The sequence below is a fragment of the Chiloscyllium punctatum genome, chromosome 33, assembly GCF_047496795.1.
Source record: "Chiloscyllium punctatum isolate Juve2018m chromosome 33, sChiPun1.3, whole genome shotgun sequence".
NCBI lineage: Eukaryota > Metazoa > Chordata > Chondrichthyes > Orectolobiformes > Hemiscylliidae > Chiloscyllium > Chiloscyllium punctatum.
The window spans coordinates 30,682,414-30,700,141 of NC_092771.1; the positions used below are offsets into that span (position 1 = coordinate 30,682,414).

General features: G+C 41.7%; 1 protein-coding gene across 4 annotated transcripts in view; it reads left to right on the forward strand.

Annotated features, from left to right (window-relative positions):
* Nucleotides 1-17,728, forward strand: part of tbc1d2b (TBC1 domain family, member 2B) — a 168,255-nt gene that overhangs the window by 132,651 nt on the left and 17,876 nt on the right. For all 4 annotated transcript variants that reach the window (XM_072553298.1, XM_072553299.1, XM_072553301.1 and 1 more), the window contains 2 exons: nt 5,483-5,676; nt 9,534-10,028. In XM_072553298.1, the coding sequence (XP_072409399.1) occupies nt 5,483-5,676; nt 9,534-10,028 (689 nt within the window). The remainder of the gene's footprint in view (nt 1-5,482; nt 5,677-9,533; nt 10,029-17,728) is intronic.

Sequence of the window (17,728 nt, forward strand, 5' to 3'; positions counted from 1 at the left end):
AAAGGAGACCATTATTTCATCCTCCTCCTATCTTGGAATCTTTGAGTCTTCTACTAAGTGTTGCAGTCTTTGGTGTAGTTCCTTGGCTAGCTTATATGTTGGTGTTCCAGGTAGACTATGGGTCGGAGGGGGCTCTTGAGTTGTGAATTTTGGGTAATCCGTAGAAGCATGGTGTGTTGGATCCAGCCGGTTTCATTTTTTTTGGGAAGTCTGTCTTGTTTAATTCTCCAGATTTCTCAAGTTTTTTGAGGAAGGATGTGATTCGGTTCTCTTGTTGTGGGATCGGGTCTACTGCCACCTGTTGGTACGTGTCAGTATTTGCAAGCGTTCACTTTCTTAATGTAGTCTGTTCGGTTTAAAATGACTGTTAAGCATCTTTTGCCTGCAGGGAGGATAACCATGTTTCTTTTCTGAGTCTTTCTAGTTCTTTCCTTTGTGTATGGAGTGTATTTCCTTTCTCCTGCTTAATGTTAGTGTGACTGTTTGATGGTTTGCTGAGTTTCTTCTGTGAGTTCATTGTCTTTGTCTTTGTCTTTGTTTGTTCAGTGTTGTTTCTGATGCTGCTAATATCTATCTTGTGCGCATCCCGGAAGTTGTAATTTAATCCACTTACTAGGATGGCTTTTTCAGTGTCTGTTAAGGGTTATACAGACCAAATACTGAACTACAGAAGCAATCATCCAAACGTCCACATACGAAGCTGCATTAGAGCATTATTTCAATGAGCTGAAAATGTGTTGCTGGAAAAGTGCAGCAGATCAGGCAGCATCCAAGGAACAGGAGAATCGACGTTTCGGGCATCAGCCCTTCTTCAGGAATGAGGAAAGTGTGTCCAGCAGGCTAAGATAAAAGGTAGGGGGGAGGGGCGTTGGGAATGCGATAGGTGGAGGGAGGTCAAGGTGAGGGTGATAGGCCGGAGTGGGGTGGGGGCGGAGAGGTCAGGAAGAAGATTGCAGGTTAGGAAGGCGGTGCTGAGTTCGAGGTTAAACCTTGTAGAGGGAGGAAAGGAGCTTCTTCAAGGAAGGCATCCTTGTAAGAGGATTCGCAGTAGGTTAAAATCTTCGAGGAGAAAGGTTAATCCTTGTAGAGGGAGGAAGAGAGCTTCTTCAAGGAAGGCATCCTTGTAAGAGGATGCCTTCCTTGAAGAAGCTCTCTTCCTCCCTCTACAAGGATTAACCTTTCTCCTCATTATTTCAATAAGCACACTGCAGCACAGAGGAACTATGAAGAGCAGAGGAAAATCACCTATACAGCATATTCAAAAATAACAGGCACCTAATGAACACAGTCTGCCGATTTCCTAGCAACAAGCAGACAAAACATGCCCAGAAACCCTAGCCACTCTCCCCTACATCAAAGGCATCTAGGAAATGACAACTAGACGACTAAGAACTCTTGGCATCATGATAGCTCACAACCCACCAATACATTAGAACAGCAGCTGCTGAACACAAGACCTATACAGACAACAAGCAAAACTAACGTCATTTACAAAATATCTTTCAAGAACTGTAACAAATACTACATTTGAATAAACAGGCAGAAAACTAGCCACCAGTATATATGAACATCAACCAGTCATGACCCATTATCACTGGTATCCTTATATACAGATGAGGAAGGATACCACTTTGGCTGAGACAACACATCCATCCCAGGACTAGCCAAACAGAGACATGCACAAGAATATCTAGAAGCATGGCAATCCAACCGGAACTCTTGTCGTCAAACACTTTAATTTGGACCCCGTCTACCACTCTGTGAAAAAGAATGGGAAATGACATCATCAACACAGGAAATGACATTACGAACCCAAGGAAAGCTAAACACGTAAATAGAAAGGAGGATAGAACACCTGCACTTCACCAGAGGCTCACCAATGATGTTACCTAGTATGGTGATGAAACGTCTGAAAACGAACCTTCCAGCTCAGTGAGCAAACTTACATCCAGAACCTTAACCTGAGCTACATGTCTTCTCAAAACCTGCTATCTTGTCTTGTTTTTCCCTGAACTCTCATCTTGTTCAGCTGTGTCATGTAGACTTTGCTTATGGGCTTTCCAAACTCCAGTATCAGTAATCCAGATCTATTAATGGCACCTGTCTTTGTGAGAGTCCTTCCAGGACCTTTCTAAGTCCTGACTGCAACACCCAGCTGTCTAATAACTCCTAATTGTCTAACTGAATTCTATCAGCACAGAGATATTCAGCTATTGTTGGGATTTGACTCTCCATCTCCTACATAGGTGTAAATTCAGTTTTTCTTCCTGAATCAACTCTTTTTGTCTTATATTCTTGAATGACCTCAAATCTCTAATTTTTTTGAACTGTTTTCAGTGATCCCTGCACCTTTCCTCAGTGACCTATTAAAAGCCTGCAATAAACTCTCCCCTCTTTGCAGACAGAATTTAATGTTGCCATTTAGCAACACTTTGAACTGCATGCGCCATGAACATTATCAGGCACAGGTTGCCAGTTTGCTCAGTACAAAAGAAAGAATACAGCTAGGAGATTTCATCACTATTTTAAATGGTTAAGCAAGTTACTTTCTCTGTCTGAAGAAGAAAGTAATAGAAATCAAAAAAGGTTAATGCAAGATTTCTGTTTCTGAAGCAGTTTTCACGATCACAATGTTTCAAAGCACTTCGTAGTCAATGATGTACCTTTTGAAGTGTAGTCACTGATGTAATGGAAATTGTAATGTTGTAAAAAAAATGTGACGGTCAATTTCTGCTCAAATATCCATAAACAACAATGTGAAAGTGGATAAATCTCCTCTTCAATGACGTTAATGTAGGGATAAATGTTGGCCAGAACACTGAAGAATTTGCCCGGCTCCACTTTGAAATGCTGCTATTGTTACTTTTACAACCACCAGTGCAGGAAAATAGAAATTCAGCTTAATACCCTCTGCATTGCACAGGAAGCTTTGGCTTTTGTACTGTAACCCTGGAGTGGGGCTTGAACCTAGAAATTTAAGATTCCAAAGCATGAGTGCTATCTACTGAACCACAGCTGTCACAGAACTCTGGATGGGATTGTATTGTTCAGATTTGAAGGAAGATCAATAGTATTTAGGAATTTAGATTTTTTTTGTTTGATGCTTGATACAGAGATATTCAAAAAAAGGAAATGTTCCACTAATTTTATATTTCTTGACTTTCATTGTCAAATTTCAGTACGTGAACAATGGGCAAGTTTACCCATTTGATATTGTAGGAAGCATCTGTTCTGATCAATCCCTTAGGAAATGCTTTAGAGTAAATTATATTTCCTTTTTATTACATTTCTGCTACCTTTTATTAAAAATAATGCTTTGTAACAGCCATGGGGAAAAAAAAATTACGGTCATGTTATAACTTAAAGCTGTGATGGAAATTAGAGGAAAAGCTAATTAAATCAGGAAGCTTTCCATCTTCTGAATCAAAATTACTGCATTCAATCTGGTTTATGTTATTTTCCAGGTTTGAGTATAGTTGCGAGTATAACTACCTTCACACTGACAGTCTTAACCTGACCTTGATGAAACCATCTATTTGGTTGAATAAAGTAACTGCATTGGTCTGATGCTGCTAAATCCATTGCTTGGTTTTCTGTAACTGTAACTGTATTTAATTGGAGGCGCTACCTTCCGAGCGCTGCTCCTTCATCCAATTAAGCCTGTTAGACTATAACCTGGTGTCATGTGACTTTTAATTTTTTTACACCCCAGTCCAACGCCATCTCCAAATCGCAACTGTATTTAATATTGTTGAGACCGTGTAATAAGTTGGCTGTCAGGCCAAGTGCCTGATTTTGGAATACAGTTGTAAAATTGTGATTATAACTTCTCCCTTTGTGCTCATGGTTCTGTGCCCAGTTAACTCATTGTGGGCAGTAATAAGAATGTTTCACAAAGCTTCAGTCTTCATCTTTGGCTGATGCCCGTGCGCACCTTCTGAAAATCACTTGAGAAATCCAAAGTACTAACTCAACTTGAAATGAGATCCTGACAGTTCCACAAACAGATTGCCAAGGAGATCAAAGGTAATGGGGTTGAATGGCAGAGCAGACTCAATGGGCCAAATGGCTTAATTTCTCCTGCTATGTTTTATGATCTTATGAATATTGATTGTGTGGTTCACACTTCAAATACGCAAGCTCTTTCAGTTTTTGGAGTTAATATGAAAGGTACAGTTTCGAGTGATTGAAATTGGTTTGTAGAAATACAGAACTCATCATTGACTAAAATATTTCAGTTTTGAAGCACTGGGGACTTTCTCAGTTCTGTGGAGCACAGTGCCAAGTGTTGCTCCAACTCACTAAGGCTGTTTTGACAGCCCCTTTCAAACCCTCTGCCACCTAGAATAAGGCAAGGAGACACATGAGAACAGTATTGCTCAAAATTATGCACTATCCTGATTTGGTACTAGATTACTGTTCTTCACTGTCATTGAGTCAGAATCCTAGAACTCTTTCCCTAATAACACTATTCATGTGGACTTCAATGGTTCAAGAAGACTGCACACCAATCAGCTGAGCAGCAAATGCTAATCAAAGTGAAGTAGAATAGAGTCCCAGGGAACAATACATCCCTACCTAACAAGCTCAATGCATTCTACACTCTCTGTGAGCAGAAGGTTAGTGAAATGATGCTACCTATCCCAGTGTCACAGTCTCAGATGCAGCTATACCCACAGTCTTCACTACAGAAGATCAGCTTTCTTGAGAGTGAATCCATGGAAAGCAACCAGCCCAGTGGAAGTATTTGTTGATATCTTTAACCTTTCCTAACTGCTTCAAGAAGGCCACCATCGCCCTGGTGCTAAAGAAATATCATGAGATTGCCTCCGTGATTACGGCCCAGTTGCTCTGACTTCCATAATTATGAAGTGCTTTAAGAGGTTAATCGTGGCTCACATCAACTCCAGCTTACCAAATTGCCTTGATACTTTGCAATTTGCCTGCTGGTGCAACATGTCCACAGCAGACATCATCTCTCTAACCCTGCACTCATTATTGGAACATCTAGATAACAAGTATACTTGCATCAGGTTATATTTGACTATAGCTCCGCCTTCAACACCATAATGTTTTGAGATAGGGAATCATAATTGGTCGTTCTACTGGGGTGCTCCTGATTCTGTACCACAGCCATTTTGGAGGATGTTCAAGGTAAGTTTCTTTCAAAACAAAACCCTCTAGTAGAACAATTAATGCCAGATATCTTATGCAAGTTTTTTTATTTAGCTGGAATTTTGATTTAGGCAGGTGTATGTGTCAGGGTGAGTCTTCAGCCTGTGTTGGTCCAGGTTTAATGAGAAATTCTCTACCTTGCGTGGGTAATGATATGGGAAGCCTGATGAATTTCCCCTCCCATCCTGATATGCATAATATAGGTTTAATTGCATGCCTTGGCTAACTGAAAATTGTTGCTAAAGGTTCTGGTGTTAAAATAAGAATGCTATCTTCTGATGGTAACTTTTTTTTTCTATTTCACTAGTACTCTGGCCTGGAAGCTAGACTGTGCCAAGTAGAGAGCAAGTACCTTGTTCTCCTTCAGGAAGTTAAGAATCCTATTTGTTCTGGAGGAAAGGGCCCTACACACGAAGTAATTTCCAGACTTCTGGAAGATGCTTTGAAGGTGGATAGTGCTGAACATGCTGAACAAACTACTCTCAAACCGCATCCTGTCAGGTAATCCCATGACTGCACTATAATTTAGTTTTATAAAATAGTTTTATGTTAAAGGTTCTGCTGACTGAAGATGAAAGATTCTGGATTAGTGGTGCTGGAAGAGCACAGCAGTTCAGGCAGCATCCAAATAGCTTCGAAATCGACGTTTCGGGCAAAAGCCCTTCATCAGGAATAAAGGCAGTGAGCCTGAAGCGTGGAGAGATAAGCTAGAGGAGGGTGGGGGTGGGGAGAAAGTAGCATAGAGTACAATGGGTGAGTGGGGGAGGGGATGAAGGTGATGGGTCAGGGAGGAGAGGGTGGAGTAGATAGGTGGAAAAGAAGATAGGCAGGTAGGACAAGTCCGGACAAGTCAAGGAGACAGTGCTGAGCTGGAAGTTTAGAACTAGGGTGAGGTGGGGGAAGGGGAAATGAGGAAATTGTTGAAGTCCACATTGATGCCCTGGGGTTGAAGTATTCCAAGGCGGAAGATGAGGCGTTCTTCCTCCAGGTGTCTGGTGGTGAGGGAGCGGCGGTGAAGGAGGCCCAGGACCTCCATGTCCTCGGCAGAGTGGGAGGGGGAGTTGAAATGTTGGGCCATGGGGCGGTGTGGTTGATTGGTGCGGGTGTCCCGGAGATGTTCCCTAAAGCGCTCTGCTAGGAGGCGCCCAGTCTCCCCCAATGTAGAGGAGACCGCATCGGGAGCAACGGATACAATAAATGATATTAGTGGATGTGCAAGTAAAACTTTGGATGTGGAAGGCTCAGGGAGTCCCTCTCCCACTGCAACTCCCAGGTCATTTCCTCCCCACCCCCACCCTCCTCTAGCTTATCCCTCCACACTTCAGGCTCACTGCCTTTATTCCTGATAAAGGGCTTTTGCCCGAAACGTTGATTTCGAAGCTACTTGGATGCTGCCTGAACTGCTGTGCTCTTCCAGCACCACTAATCCAGAAACTGGTTTCCAGCATCTGCAGTCATTGTTTTTACCTTGAAGATGAAAGACTTCTCTGCAGGAAGAGAAAGGAAGCCAAAGGAAGAATAATTTACTGACTCTTCTATCAGATTTCTCCTTCCCTACCCCAGAGCAGCAGACATCTTGCAACAAGATCTGGACAATATCCAGGCTTGGGCAACAAGTGGCAAGTAACATTCGTACCAGATAAATGCCAGACAATGACCATCATCAATAAGAGACACTATAACACTGCCTCTTGACATTCAATGGTATTTTCATCACTGAATTCCCCACTGTCAACATCCTTGGGGTTGCCATTGACCAGAACCTCAACTGGGCTCATCACATAAACAGTGGCTACAAGACCAGATCAGTGACTAAGGATACTGCAATGAGTAACTTCCCTCCTAATGTTCCAAAGTCTATCCACCATCTACAGAGCGCAAGTCAGAAGTGTGATAGAATATTCCCCACTTGCCTGGGATAGATGCAGCTCCAACCACACTCAAGAAACTTGACACCAGTCAGGACACAACAACCCGCTTGAATTGGGATTACAAACATTCAATCCTTCCACTACTGGCACTCAGTAGCGGCAGTATGTACTATCTACAAGATACACTGCAGAAATTTACCAAAGATCCTTAGACAGCATCTTCCAAACCTAAGGCCACTTCCATCTAGAAGGACAAGGGCAGCAGGTACTTGATAACACCACCACCTGCAAGTTCCCCTCTAAGCCACTCACCAGCCTAATTTGGAAATATACTGCCGTTCCTGCACAATCTTGGGTCAAAATCCTGGAATTCCTTCCCCACCAGCATTGTGGGTCAACCCACAGCAAATGGGCTGCAGTGATTCAAGAAGGCAGCTCACAACCATCTTCTCAAGGGCAAATAGGGATGGGCTATCAATGCTGGCTAGCCAGCGACACCCAAGTCCCACAAATAATTTTTTTTTAAAAGTACAGATTACCTCCTTGTTAGACTCTTATACATGGCATAGGGTGACTCGAGCACGCGGGAGAAACCAAGGAAAAAGATACCTTAAAACTGAATCGCTTATTACAAGGAATTGTCGTAGATAGCAATGCAAACACAAGCTATTCAACCCAAAAAGTTTTGAAAATCCTTATCAAACAATTTCTTCTTCTAACCCTCCAGTGAAAACAGCCCCACACTGTCTGTCTATTTATATTCCAAAGTACCAGCAACCCTCTGTTTCTGGGTTAAATTCTCTCTGCCTTAATATTCTGTTCAGTATTTGATTCCCAAAGCAGCACATGGTTCTCCAGATCTTACTAAAGATTTGTATAGATTCACTATTACATCTCCGCTTATGTTCTGGGCCAGTTCCTGTGAAATCCAGTATTGCACTAACCTTGTTTATGGCCTCATCCTTTTAAGGTTTTGTGCTTGATGGCTTATAAACCTTAACCCACAAATCCCCAAACTTCTCCACCAAAAAGTAGTCATTTTTTTTAAGATTAGATTACTTAGTGTGGAAACAGGCCCTTCGGCCCAACAAATCCACACCGACCCGCCGAAGCTCAACCCACCCAGACCCATTCCCCTACATTTACCCCTTCACCTAACACTACGGGCAATTTAGCATGGCCAGCCCACATTTGGAATATAATGAGCAGTTTTAGGTCCTGTATTTAAGGAAGGATGTGCTGGCCTTGGAGGGAGTCCAGAGGATGTTCACAAGAATTGTCATGAGAATGAAAGGCTTGTCATATAAGGAGTGGTTGAGTTCTCTCAGTCTGTGAAACTTATTGAATACTGAAAGGCCTGGATAGAGTGAATATGGAAAAAATCTCTCCACTGAGCTGAGGACACAGTATCAGAGTGAAGGAACAACTCTTTAGAACTCTGTGGAGGAATTTCTTCAACCAGAAGGTGGCGAATCTGTGGAACTAATTCCCTCAGAAGGCTGTGGAGGGCAAGTCATTGAGTGTCTGTGAGACAGTTTCTTGATTAGTAAAGGGATCGAACAGTGAGAAGGCAGGAAAATGGGGTTGAGAAATGTATCAGCCATGATGAAAAGCAGACTTGAGCTCAGTGGTCTAATTCTGCCCCTATATCTTATGGTCTTATTCATGATTGGTCCCCTGAAGGTGGATTACAGAATTTCTTTCCATATTGCTGCAATAGATTCTCTATTATAGCCATACAGATGTAGACTTGTGTGACTTCCAAGGTAAGCAATGCCCATCATTAGATACTACAAGTAGACATCACAGCACATTCCTTATCTGATTAACACACGGTTATTTTCAAGTTTGTAAGAATGACAAAGTATTTCTGGGCTGAGAAAATAATGTCTAAGTAATTTTAGATTTATAACTGCAATAGGACAGAACAAGTGCTAATGCTGTGGAATTGAATATTTCTTTTTGGGATCAAATGTCAGCAGATATTAAGTTCATAATAATGAACAGATACATGGTTTCTCCTGACAAATGTGTTGACTGCATCTGCTAAGAATCTTTAAGAGCGGAGAAAAGATCCTTTGGTGACAATTGTTTGCGTATAGTTAAATTTATGTTAGCTTCCACGTAGCCATTAAGTCTTCCAAGTTTCAAACCACTTGAAAATGAACAGTAGATGTCAGACAGAAACTCCTTTTGTATGATTATTGTGCATCAATCCTTGAAATTTGTAGTAAAAATATGGAATATTTTAGATCAATTTCCATAAGGAAGATCGGCAATTTAAATAATATCAAAAATGTCCTTTTCTGTGCTGATATGGAAATGGCAAGCAGAAAGACCTTGGGTCACAAGGGAATAAGAATGAACAAATATTAGAGCTTTAATATTTGAAGCTTTAGATTTTAAACAACAATTTCATGTTTTTTTTACTGTAAGTAGCTTAAAAAAAATCATTTATTGTAAAGCATTTGGTCTTTTTGCTTTCAGTGAGTACGACATTTATGGCTTCAAGACTGTCCCTGAAGATGATGAAGAGGAGAAGTTGGTTGCCAAAGTTCGGGCTTTAGATTTAAAATCTCTGTCACTCACTGATAGCCATGAGATATCTGTGGGAGTCAAGTGGGCAAATTACTTTGCTAGCACTATGAACCGAGAAATGGTGCGCACACCAGAACTGAAGAACCTAATTCGCTGGGGTGTTCCACATGAACATAGGTCAAAGGTCTGGAAATGGTGTGTCAACCTCCATGTCCGAAAATACAGGGATAAACATAATTCAGGGTATTTTAACTCTTTGCTGGAAAAAGCACTAGAGAAACAGAATCCTGCTTCGAAGCAGATTGAGCTGGACCTTATGCGCACTTTGCCAAACAATAGGCACTATGCCTCACCAACTTCTGAAGGAATACAAAAACTTCGAAATGTCCTGTTGGCATTTTCCTGGAGGAATCCAGATGTGGGATACTGCCAAGGCTTAAACAGGTATGAACTTGCTCTATTTGAATAATATCCTTGGGTTTACAGTAAGCTAGTTCTGTTCAATTACATTTTTCTTGTGCACATACCCTGCTTGTAGAAAATAACCTGTCTACAAAAATTAGAATCTGAAGCTGGCTTTCTTATATAAAAAAGTTACTTCTATTAAATTTCCATTGTTTAAGTTGTTGCACTGTTGCATCAAAATGCAGTTCAAAGCATAATCTATAGCCTGTTTAAATGTGTTGATGTATGATTTTAGTTTGGCAGCTCTATTAAATAAATTAGAATAGGGGAATTCCCAGTGACAGTTTGCTGTGCACACCAAGTAGTTAAATCCATTCTTTATGAACCATTTTATGATTTAATTACATATGGCATGGAAAGAGGCCCTTCGGCCATGTCTATACTGGTCGTCAAGCATCTATCTATTCTGGTCTTATTTCTCAGTCCTTGGCCTTTGATATAGCATTTGATGGTTTGGCTACTACTAAAATGTTGAGGGTTCCCACCTGTGTTACTCTCAGGCAATGATCTAATTTCTTTGTCTCTTCAAACTCACTCTGCAAACCACAGGGGCCTCTGATATCCTGTTATTAAGTGAATCTCAAGAAATGAAGTGAGGCTAGCTAGCTTGGGAAGCTCCAGATGATTGCACACTCAATTTCCCTGCATCTACATTGCTGTGATCACAGAATGTTACTTGCTTTCTGTGCTGATATCATGTTGAAAAACATATAGGTTTCTCAAAGGGAGAAATCAAAATTTCCAAACTTTTTAAATGGGTTGACTGCTTTTTAAACCATTTCTGTTGTTTTGGTAATTGATTCCAAATTCGTCTGCTGTTCACTCTGCTTGGTTATCTTGCATCCTGGAACCAGAACCAGGAGGAATCTGTCTCTAACTAGGTTACATGAAAGAGGAATTGACACCAGTTTGACTCATAACAGCTGTCTGAAATGGCCTAGCAAACCATTTAGTTGTAACAAACAACTACAGAAAAATGAAAAGGAATGAAAAGCTAGACAGACCATTTGGAATTGACTTGGCACTGGACCTGACAATGCTGAACCCTACTATAGAGATCCTCCTTAGTAACATCTGGGAGCTGCTGCCAAAATTGAGAAATCTTGTAGACTAGCCAGCAATGGTCTAACAATGTAATGCGATTCTGTGAATAGGACAATGTCCCAGACACTGTCATCACTATCTCTGGATATGTCTTGTACCACAGCGGGGGGAGGCCCCCAGTAAAGGCAGTACCACGTTGTTAAAATCTTGGAAGGGAGTTGTCCTGAATATTGATTTCCAATCTGACAAAGTCTTATGGTTTCAAATCAAACGTGGAATGGAAAATTCCTACTGATTAACTGACATTGCCAACAGTCACCTGAGGTTGGAATCGAACTCAGGTCTCTGGTGCTGTGAGGCAGCAGTGCTAACTATTGAGCCACCATGCCGCCCTTGAAGGAGGAAGTTTTGGTTATTCTAACTTGCATTAAGGTAGGCAAGTCCCCAGGGCCACATCCAATCTATCTCTAGTTACTGAGAGAGGCAAGGGAAGAAATAGCTGCGATATTGGCAGATATCCTCATGTGCTCTTAGGCGAGGTTCCAGAGGACTGAAGATTAACTAATGTTGTTCCCTTTTTAAAGAGAGAAAGCAGGGATTATCCAGGAAATTATAGGCCAGTGAGCCTGACGTCTGCTGTGGGAAAACTCTTGGAAAAGCTACTAAAGGACCAGATTTATGCACAGTTGGAAGAAAATGGACTAGTGGTTTGTACGGGGAGGGTCATGTCTCACCAACCTGACTGAATTTTTTGAGGAGGTAACAAAGATGATTGAGGGAAGAGCTATGGATGTGGTTTATACGGACTTCAGTAAGGCATTTGATAAAGTCCCATTTACAAAAACTAAAATCCAGAAAAATACGATGTGATGCATTTTGGAGGATCAAATTTAAATGTGAATTATGCTGTAAATGGCAGAACCCTTTAGGGACATTAACTTACAGACTGATCTGGGTGTGCAAGTCCACAGTTCCCAGAAGTGACAACACGGGTCAAGGTGATGAAGAAAGCTTATGGCATGCTTGCTTTCATCAGCCGGGGCATGGAGTACAAGAGTTGGCAAACCATGTTGCAGCTATATAAAAACTCGTGTTAGGCCACGTTTGGAGTATTGTGTGCAGTTTTGATCGTCTCACTATCAGAAGAACATGGAAGCTTTAGAGAGTGTGCAGAGAACGTTCACCAGGATGTTGTCTGGTCTTGGGGACATTAGCTATGAGGAAAGGTTAAAAAGACTTGATTGTTTTCATTGGAAAGATGGTGGCTGAGCGGAGAGCGGATAGATGTCTACAGAATTATGAGAGGCATAGATAGAGTAGATAGTCCAGAGGCTTTTTTCCCAGGGTTGAAGTTTCAATTACAAGGGGGCAAAGGTTCATGGTGAGAGGGGGAAAGTTTAAAGAAGATGTATGAGAGAAATTTTTCACACAGTGGCAGCAGTCTGGAATGCACTGCCAAAAGAGGTAGGGGAAGCAGACACATTGGCAACATTTAAGAGGCATCTGGATGGTCACATGAGGGAACAGACGGATATGGACCGAATAAGGGCAGAAGATTTGTTTAGTTTAGTTAGGATATGATTGGCCCAAGCTTGGGGGCCAAATGGCCTGTTCCTGTGCTGTACTTTTGTTGTTTGTTCAGATCTAGCAACTCAACTGTGTATCAGTGAAATGCTGAGGGCTATCATCAAAAAATTATGTTCCAACACAATCTGCAACAGCATGACCTGATATATCCCCCATTCCTTCAATGCTGTGAAGCTGGGTGTTCAGCCTTGGCGAAATGAAGTGTAGGAGGGCATACCTGAAATGAGATTAACAACCTGGTGAAGCTGTAACACATGACTACTAGCATGCCAAGCAGTGGAAGCAGTATTCAGTAGATAAGACTAAGCGATCGCCAACTGACAGTTCAGATCTCAGCTCTGCAGTTTTGCAACAACTAGTTGTGAATGGTGGTGAACAATTCAATAACTCACTGGAGGAGGAAGCTGCACAAGTATTTCCATTCTCAATGGTGTATCCAGCACATCAACGTCGAGACCAAGTTGAAACATTTCTAACTCTCTTCAATTGGAAGTTCTTAATAGATGGCCCACCCTGCTTCTGGTTGAGTGGCATGGCCATGGAAATGTACATGAGAATTTTATCGTCTCCAAACATTTGACAATTGACTGGTTGTTCATGAAAAGCAACATTAAGGGGATGTCATGTCTGACCAATGGTTGAATTTTCAAAATAGTGACCAGGCATGTACATGAGGGCAGTGGTTTTGATGTAGCCTAATTGAACTTCAAGGCTTTGATAAAGACCCATATAGGAGACATAGCAAAGGTAAGAACCTATGGGATCCAAGGAAATTTGGTAAATTGGATAGGCAGTTGGCTGAGTGGCAAGAAGCAAAGGTTGAAGGGTGTTGTTCTGACTAGAGGTCTGTGTCCAGCAGGATTCAATATGGGTCAGTGCTGGGGGAACTTGCTGTTTGTGGTTTGTGTGTCATTTAGACTTGAATGGACTAGGGTTGATCAGTAAGTTTGCAAATGACTCAAAACTTGGTGGTGTAGTAAGTAGTGAAGAGGATATAGACAGGCTGGTCAGATGGGCTGAACAGTGGCAAATGGAATCAGAGGCATCGTGGTGTGCATGTGCATGGGTCCCTTAAGGTAGCAGGACAGGTGGATAAAGTGGTTAAGAAGGCAGATGGTATACTTGCCTTTATTACCTAAGGTGTAGAATTTAACAGCAGGGAAGTTATGCTGGAACTGTATAAAACCTTGGTTAGACTGTATTATGAATAGTCTGAAATCCACATTGTAGGATGGCTGTGATGACACTGGAAAGGGTGCATAAGGAATATACCAGGATGTTGTCTGGATAGGAGATTTTTAATTATGAAGAGAATTTGGACAGACTTGCATTATTTTTCTTAGAGTAGAGGAGATTGAGAGGGGGTATGATTGAGATAAATTGAAATAGAGAGACATAGGATCGACAGAAAGAAATATTTTCCATTGATGGACTGACAAATGACTGGATAAATTTAAGCTAAAGTAAGGTTTAGAGGAGATGAGAGGAAAACATTTTTTTCAGAGGATGGAGGGAGTCTGGAACTTACTGCCTATAACAGTGGAAGCGACAGCAGCCCTCATCGCATTTTAAGTGTTTAGATATGCACTTGCAACCAAAAACTATAGTCACATTACTTTACATCAAAGACACATCAGAAATAACTTCCAGACTACTCGGACCCCTTGGCATCATGGTAGCCTACTAACAATGACTAAATGAATGTAAAGAATCCATTAGATGCTATCAGCAAAACTAACAAGATGCCACCCAAGAACTGTAAAATGACACTACGTCGAACAAACTAGCAGGAAACCTGCTCCCAGGATACATGAACACCAACTGGCTACCAAATGACATGACCCACTATCACTAGTTTCTATACATACAGAAAAAGGACACCACTTTGACTGGGACCACACACACACACACACCCTAGGACAGGCAAAACAAAGACACGCATGAGAAATCTTAGAGGCATGGCATTGAGTTGTGAATGCATGGAATGCATTGCCAGCCGTGGTGGTGGAAGCAGAGTTATTGGGGACATTTAAGCGACATGCACATGGATAGCAGTGAGTTGAGGGGTGCGTAGTTTAAGGTATTATATTTTACATTCGGATTAAACCTCTGCACAACTTCATGGGCCAAAGGGCCTGTTTCTGAGCTGTACTTTTCTATGTTCTATAACCAGAACTCCCCCAATAAACACATCGATTTAGACCCTATCTACTTTTCCTTGGAAAATAAAAACTGGAAATGATATCGTCCACCTTAAGAAACCAAGACCTCTAAATAGAGAGGCGGGACATACCACCAGCGTTTCACCGCAGACTCTCACTGATGATGTTACCTAGTATGGTGACGCAACGTCTGAAAACAAACCTTTCAAGCTCAGCGAGCTAACTTACATACTAATCAATCTGAACTTCAAATCTTTTCAAACATCTCTAATGCATTTGTCTCTTTACATCTGACAATGGTGTGGTTATATTTGCAGTAATTGTAAAGTCTCATGAAAATAAATTGACATCAATTGATTTTTAATATGACTTGGTCTAGTAGTAAGGAGAGTATAAGATGCTTACTAGTTTATGTTCTGCTGTACTTCTGGCATGGGTGGGCAAGGTTCATAATTTGAAATAACTTACCTTTCTCTGTCCTTTCCCCTTCCTTGTGGTAAAGCTCTTTAAGAAAAAGTCGACTATCGATGAATCTGTTACCTCTAATGACTAAGCTCCAGAAGTCATGATCACTGTCATTATTGTGGGGAAGCTCAGTTAGCTTGCAAAAATTTTCAATTCCCCTCTGGCCACAGGAGAGGTGCTGGATGACTGGAGTACAGCCAGTGTTACTGTTATTCAAGAAGGGAAGTAAGGATAAACCAGGAAACTACAGGCTGGTTTGTTTAACCTCACTGATGGCGAAATAATTCTGAGGGATAGAATTAATCTGCATTTGGAGAGACAGGGATTAATCAAGAGCAGTCAGAGAATGGGTTTGTTAAGAGGAGGTCATGTCTAGCCAATTTGATTGAAGTTTTTGAAAAGTTTTTGTAGATTAAGGACCGTGCTTTTGATGTAGTCTACTTGGGTGTCCGGAAGGCTTTTTATAAGGGAGACTGATGAGAAAAGTAAGGGCCCATGAGATCCAAGGAAACTTGGCAAATTGGATCCACAATTGGCTGTGAGTGGCAGGAAGAAAAGAGTGCTGATTAAGGTGTGTTTTTCTGGGGGAGGAGAAATGGAAGGATTTGACTCCCTTGATCCAGGCAGGAAAATGTTTGAGATTTATCTGAAATTAATTTTAAATTACTGAAACAGCTACTTGTATTTCTTTTTTGATTCATTCAGAGGATGGGCATTGCTGGCTGGGCTCACATTAATCGCCCACCCTAATGGCCCCTGAGAAAGTGGTCTGCCACCTTGAACTGCTATAATCCATTTGGTAGTGGTACACCCACAGTGCTGTTAGAGAGGGAGTTCCAATGTTTTGACCCAGTGACTGTAAAGGTAAAGTGATATATTTCCAAGTCAGGATGACGACTGGCTTGAAGGGGAACCCAAATGTGTCTGCTGTCCTTGTCCTCCTCGGCAGTAGTGGCTTTGAAAGGCCTGAAAAGGCTTAGTGAATTACTGCAGTGCATCTTTTAGATGCTTTTCTCTGCGTCTAATGAGCATTGATTGGTGGAGGGAGCAAATGTTTATGGATGTGGTGCCAATCAAGCTTGCTACTTTCTACTGGATGATGTCACATACCTTGCCTGGATGTGTGCAGCTCCCACAATCAAGTGGGCAATATTTTATCACACACCTGACTTGTCTTGTAGAAAGATGGTAAACAAACCTTGGCCAGTCGTGAGGTGAGTCACTTGCTGCAGGATTCCTAGACTCTGGATTGCCCCTGTAGCCATTGTGTTTATATGGCTCATTCATTTTAGTTTCCCATCAATAGTAAAACCTCTAGGATATTAGTATTGGGGGATTCAGCAATAATAATGCTGTTGAATATAATCATCTAGAGATGAATAATAGGGATGGTCTACACAGTTTTGTGAAGGGTAGGTCATGCCTCACAAACTCTTGAGTTCTTTGAGATGGTGACCCAACAGGTCGATGAGGGTAGAGCGGTTAATATGTGTTTGGATTTCAGTAAGGCGTTTGTTAAGGTTCCCCATAGTAAGCTATTGCACAAATTAGAGGCATGGGATTGAGGGTGATTTAGCAGTTTGGATCAGAAATTGGCTAGCTGAAAAAGGTGGTGGTTGATGGGAAATATTCATCCTGGAGTTCAGTTACTAGTGGTGTACTGCAAGGATCTGTTTTGGGTCCACTGTTTGTCATTCATATAAATGACCTGGATGAGGGCATAGAAGGATGGGTTAGTAAATTTGCAGATGACGACACTAAGGTCAGTAGAGTTGTGGATGGTGATGAAAGCTGCAGAGTGAGGTTTGAGAAGATTTGTAGCTCAGGTTGAGGTTTCATTTCCAGATATTTTACCTGAGGCCCACTGAAGGTGGATCACTTAAGGTGATGAAATGTCTGGAAATGAACCTCCCAGCTCAGCGAGCAAACCTACATCCATGAGCTGGGCTGAGAGGTGGCAAATGGAGTTTAATGCGGAAAAGTGGGGTGATCCACTTTGGAGGAGTAACAGGAATACAGAATACTGGGCTAATGGTAAGATTCTTGGTGGTGTAGATGATCAGAGAGCTCTGTGTCCTGGTACATAGATTCTTGAAAGTTGCCACCCAGGTTGATAGGGTTGTTAAGAAGGCATATGGTGTGTAAGCTTTTATTGGTAGAGGGATTGAGTTTCAGAACCATGAGGTCATGCTGCAGCTGTACAAAACTCTGAGGCCACATTTGGAGTATTGTATATAGTTATGGTCACTGCATTATAGGAAGGAGGTGGAAGTTTTGGAAAGTGTTCAGAGGCGATTTACTAAGATGTTGCCTGGTATGGAGGGAAGGTCTTATCAGGGACTTGAGGCTGTTTTCATTAGAGAGAAGGTTGAGACGTGACTTAATTGAGACATCTAATCAGAGGGTTGGAATAGTGAGAAC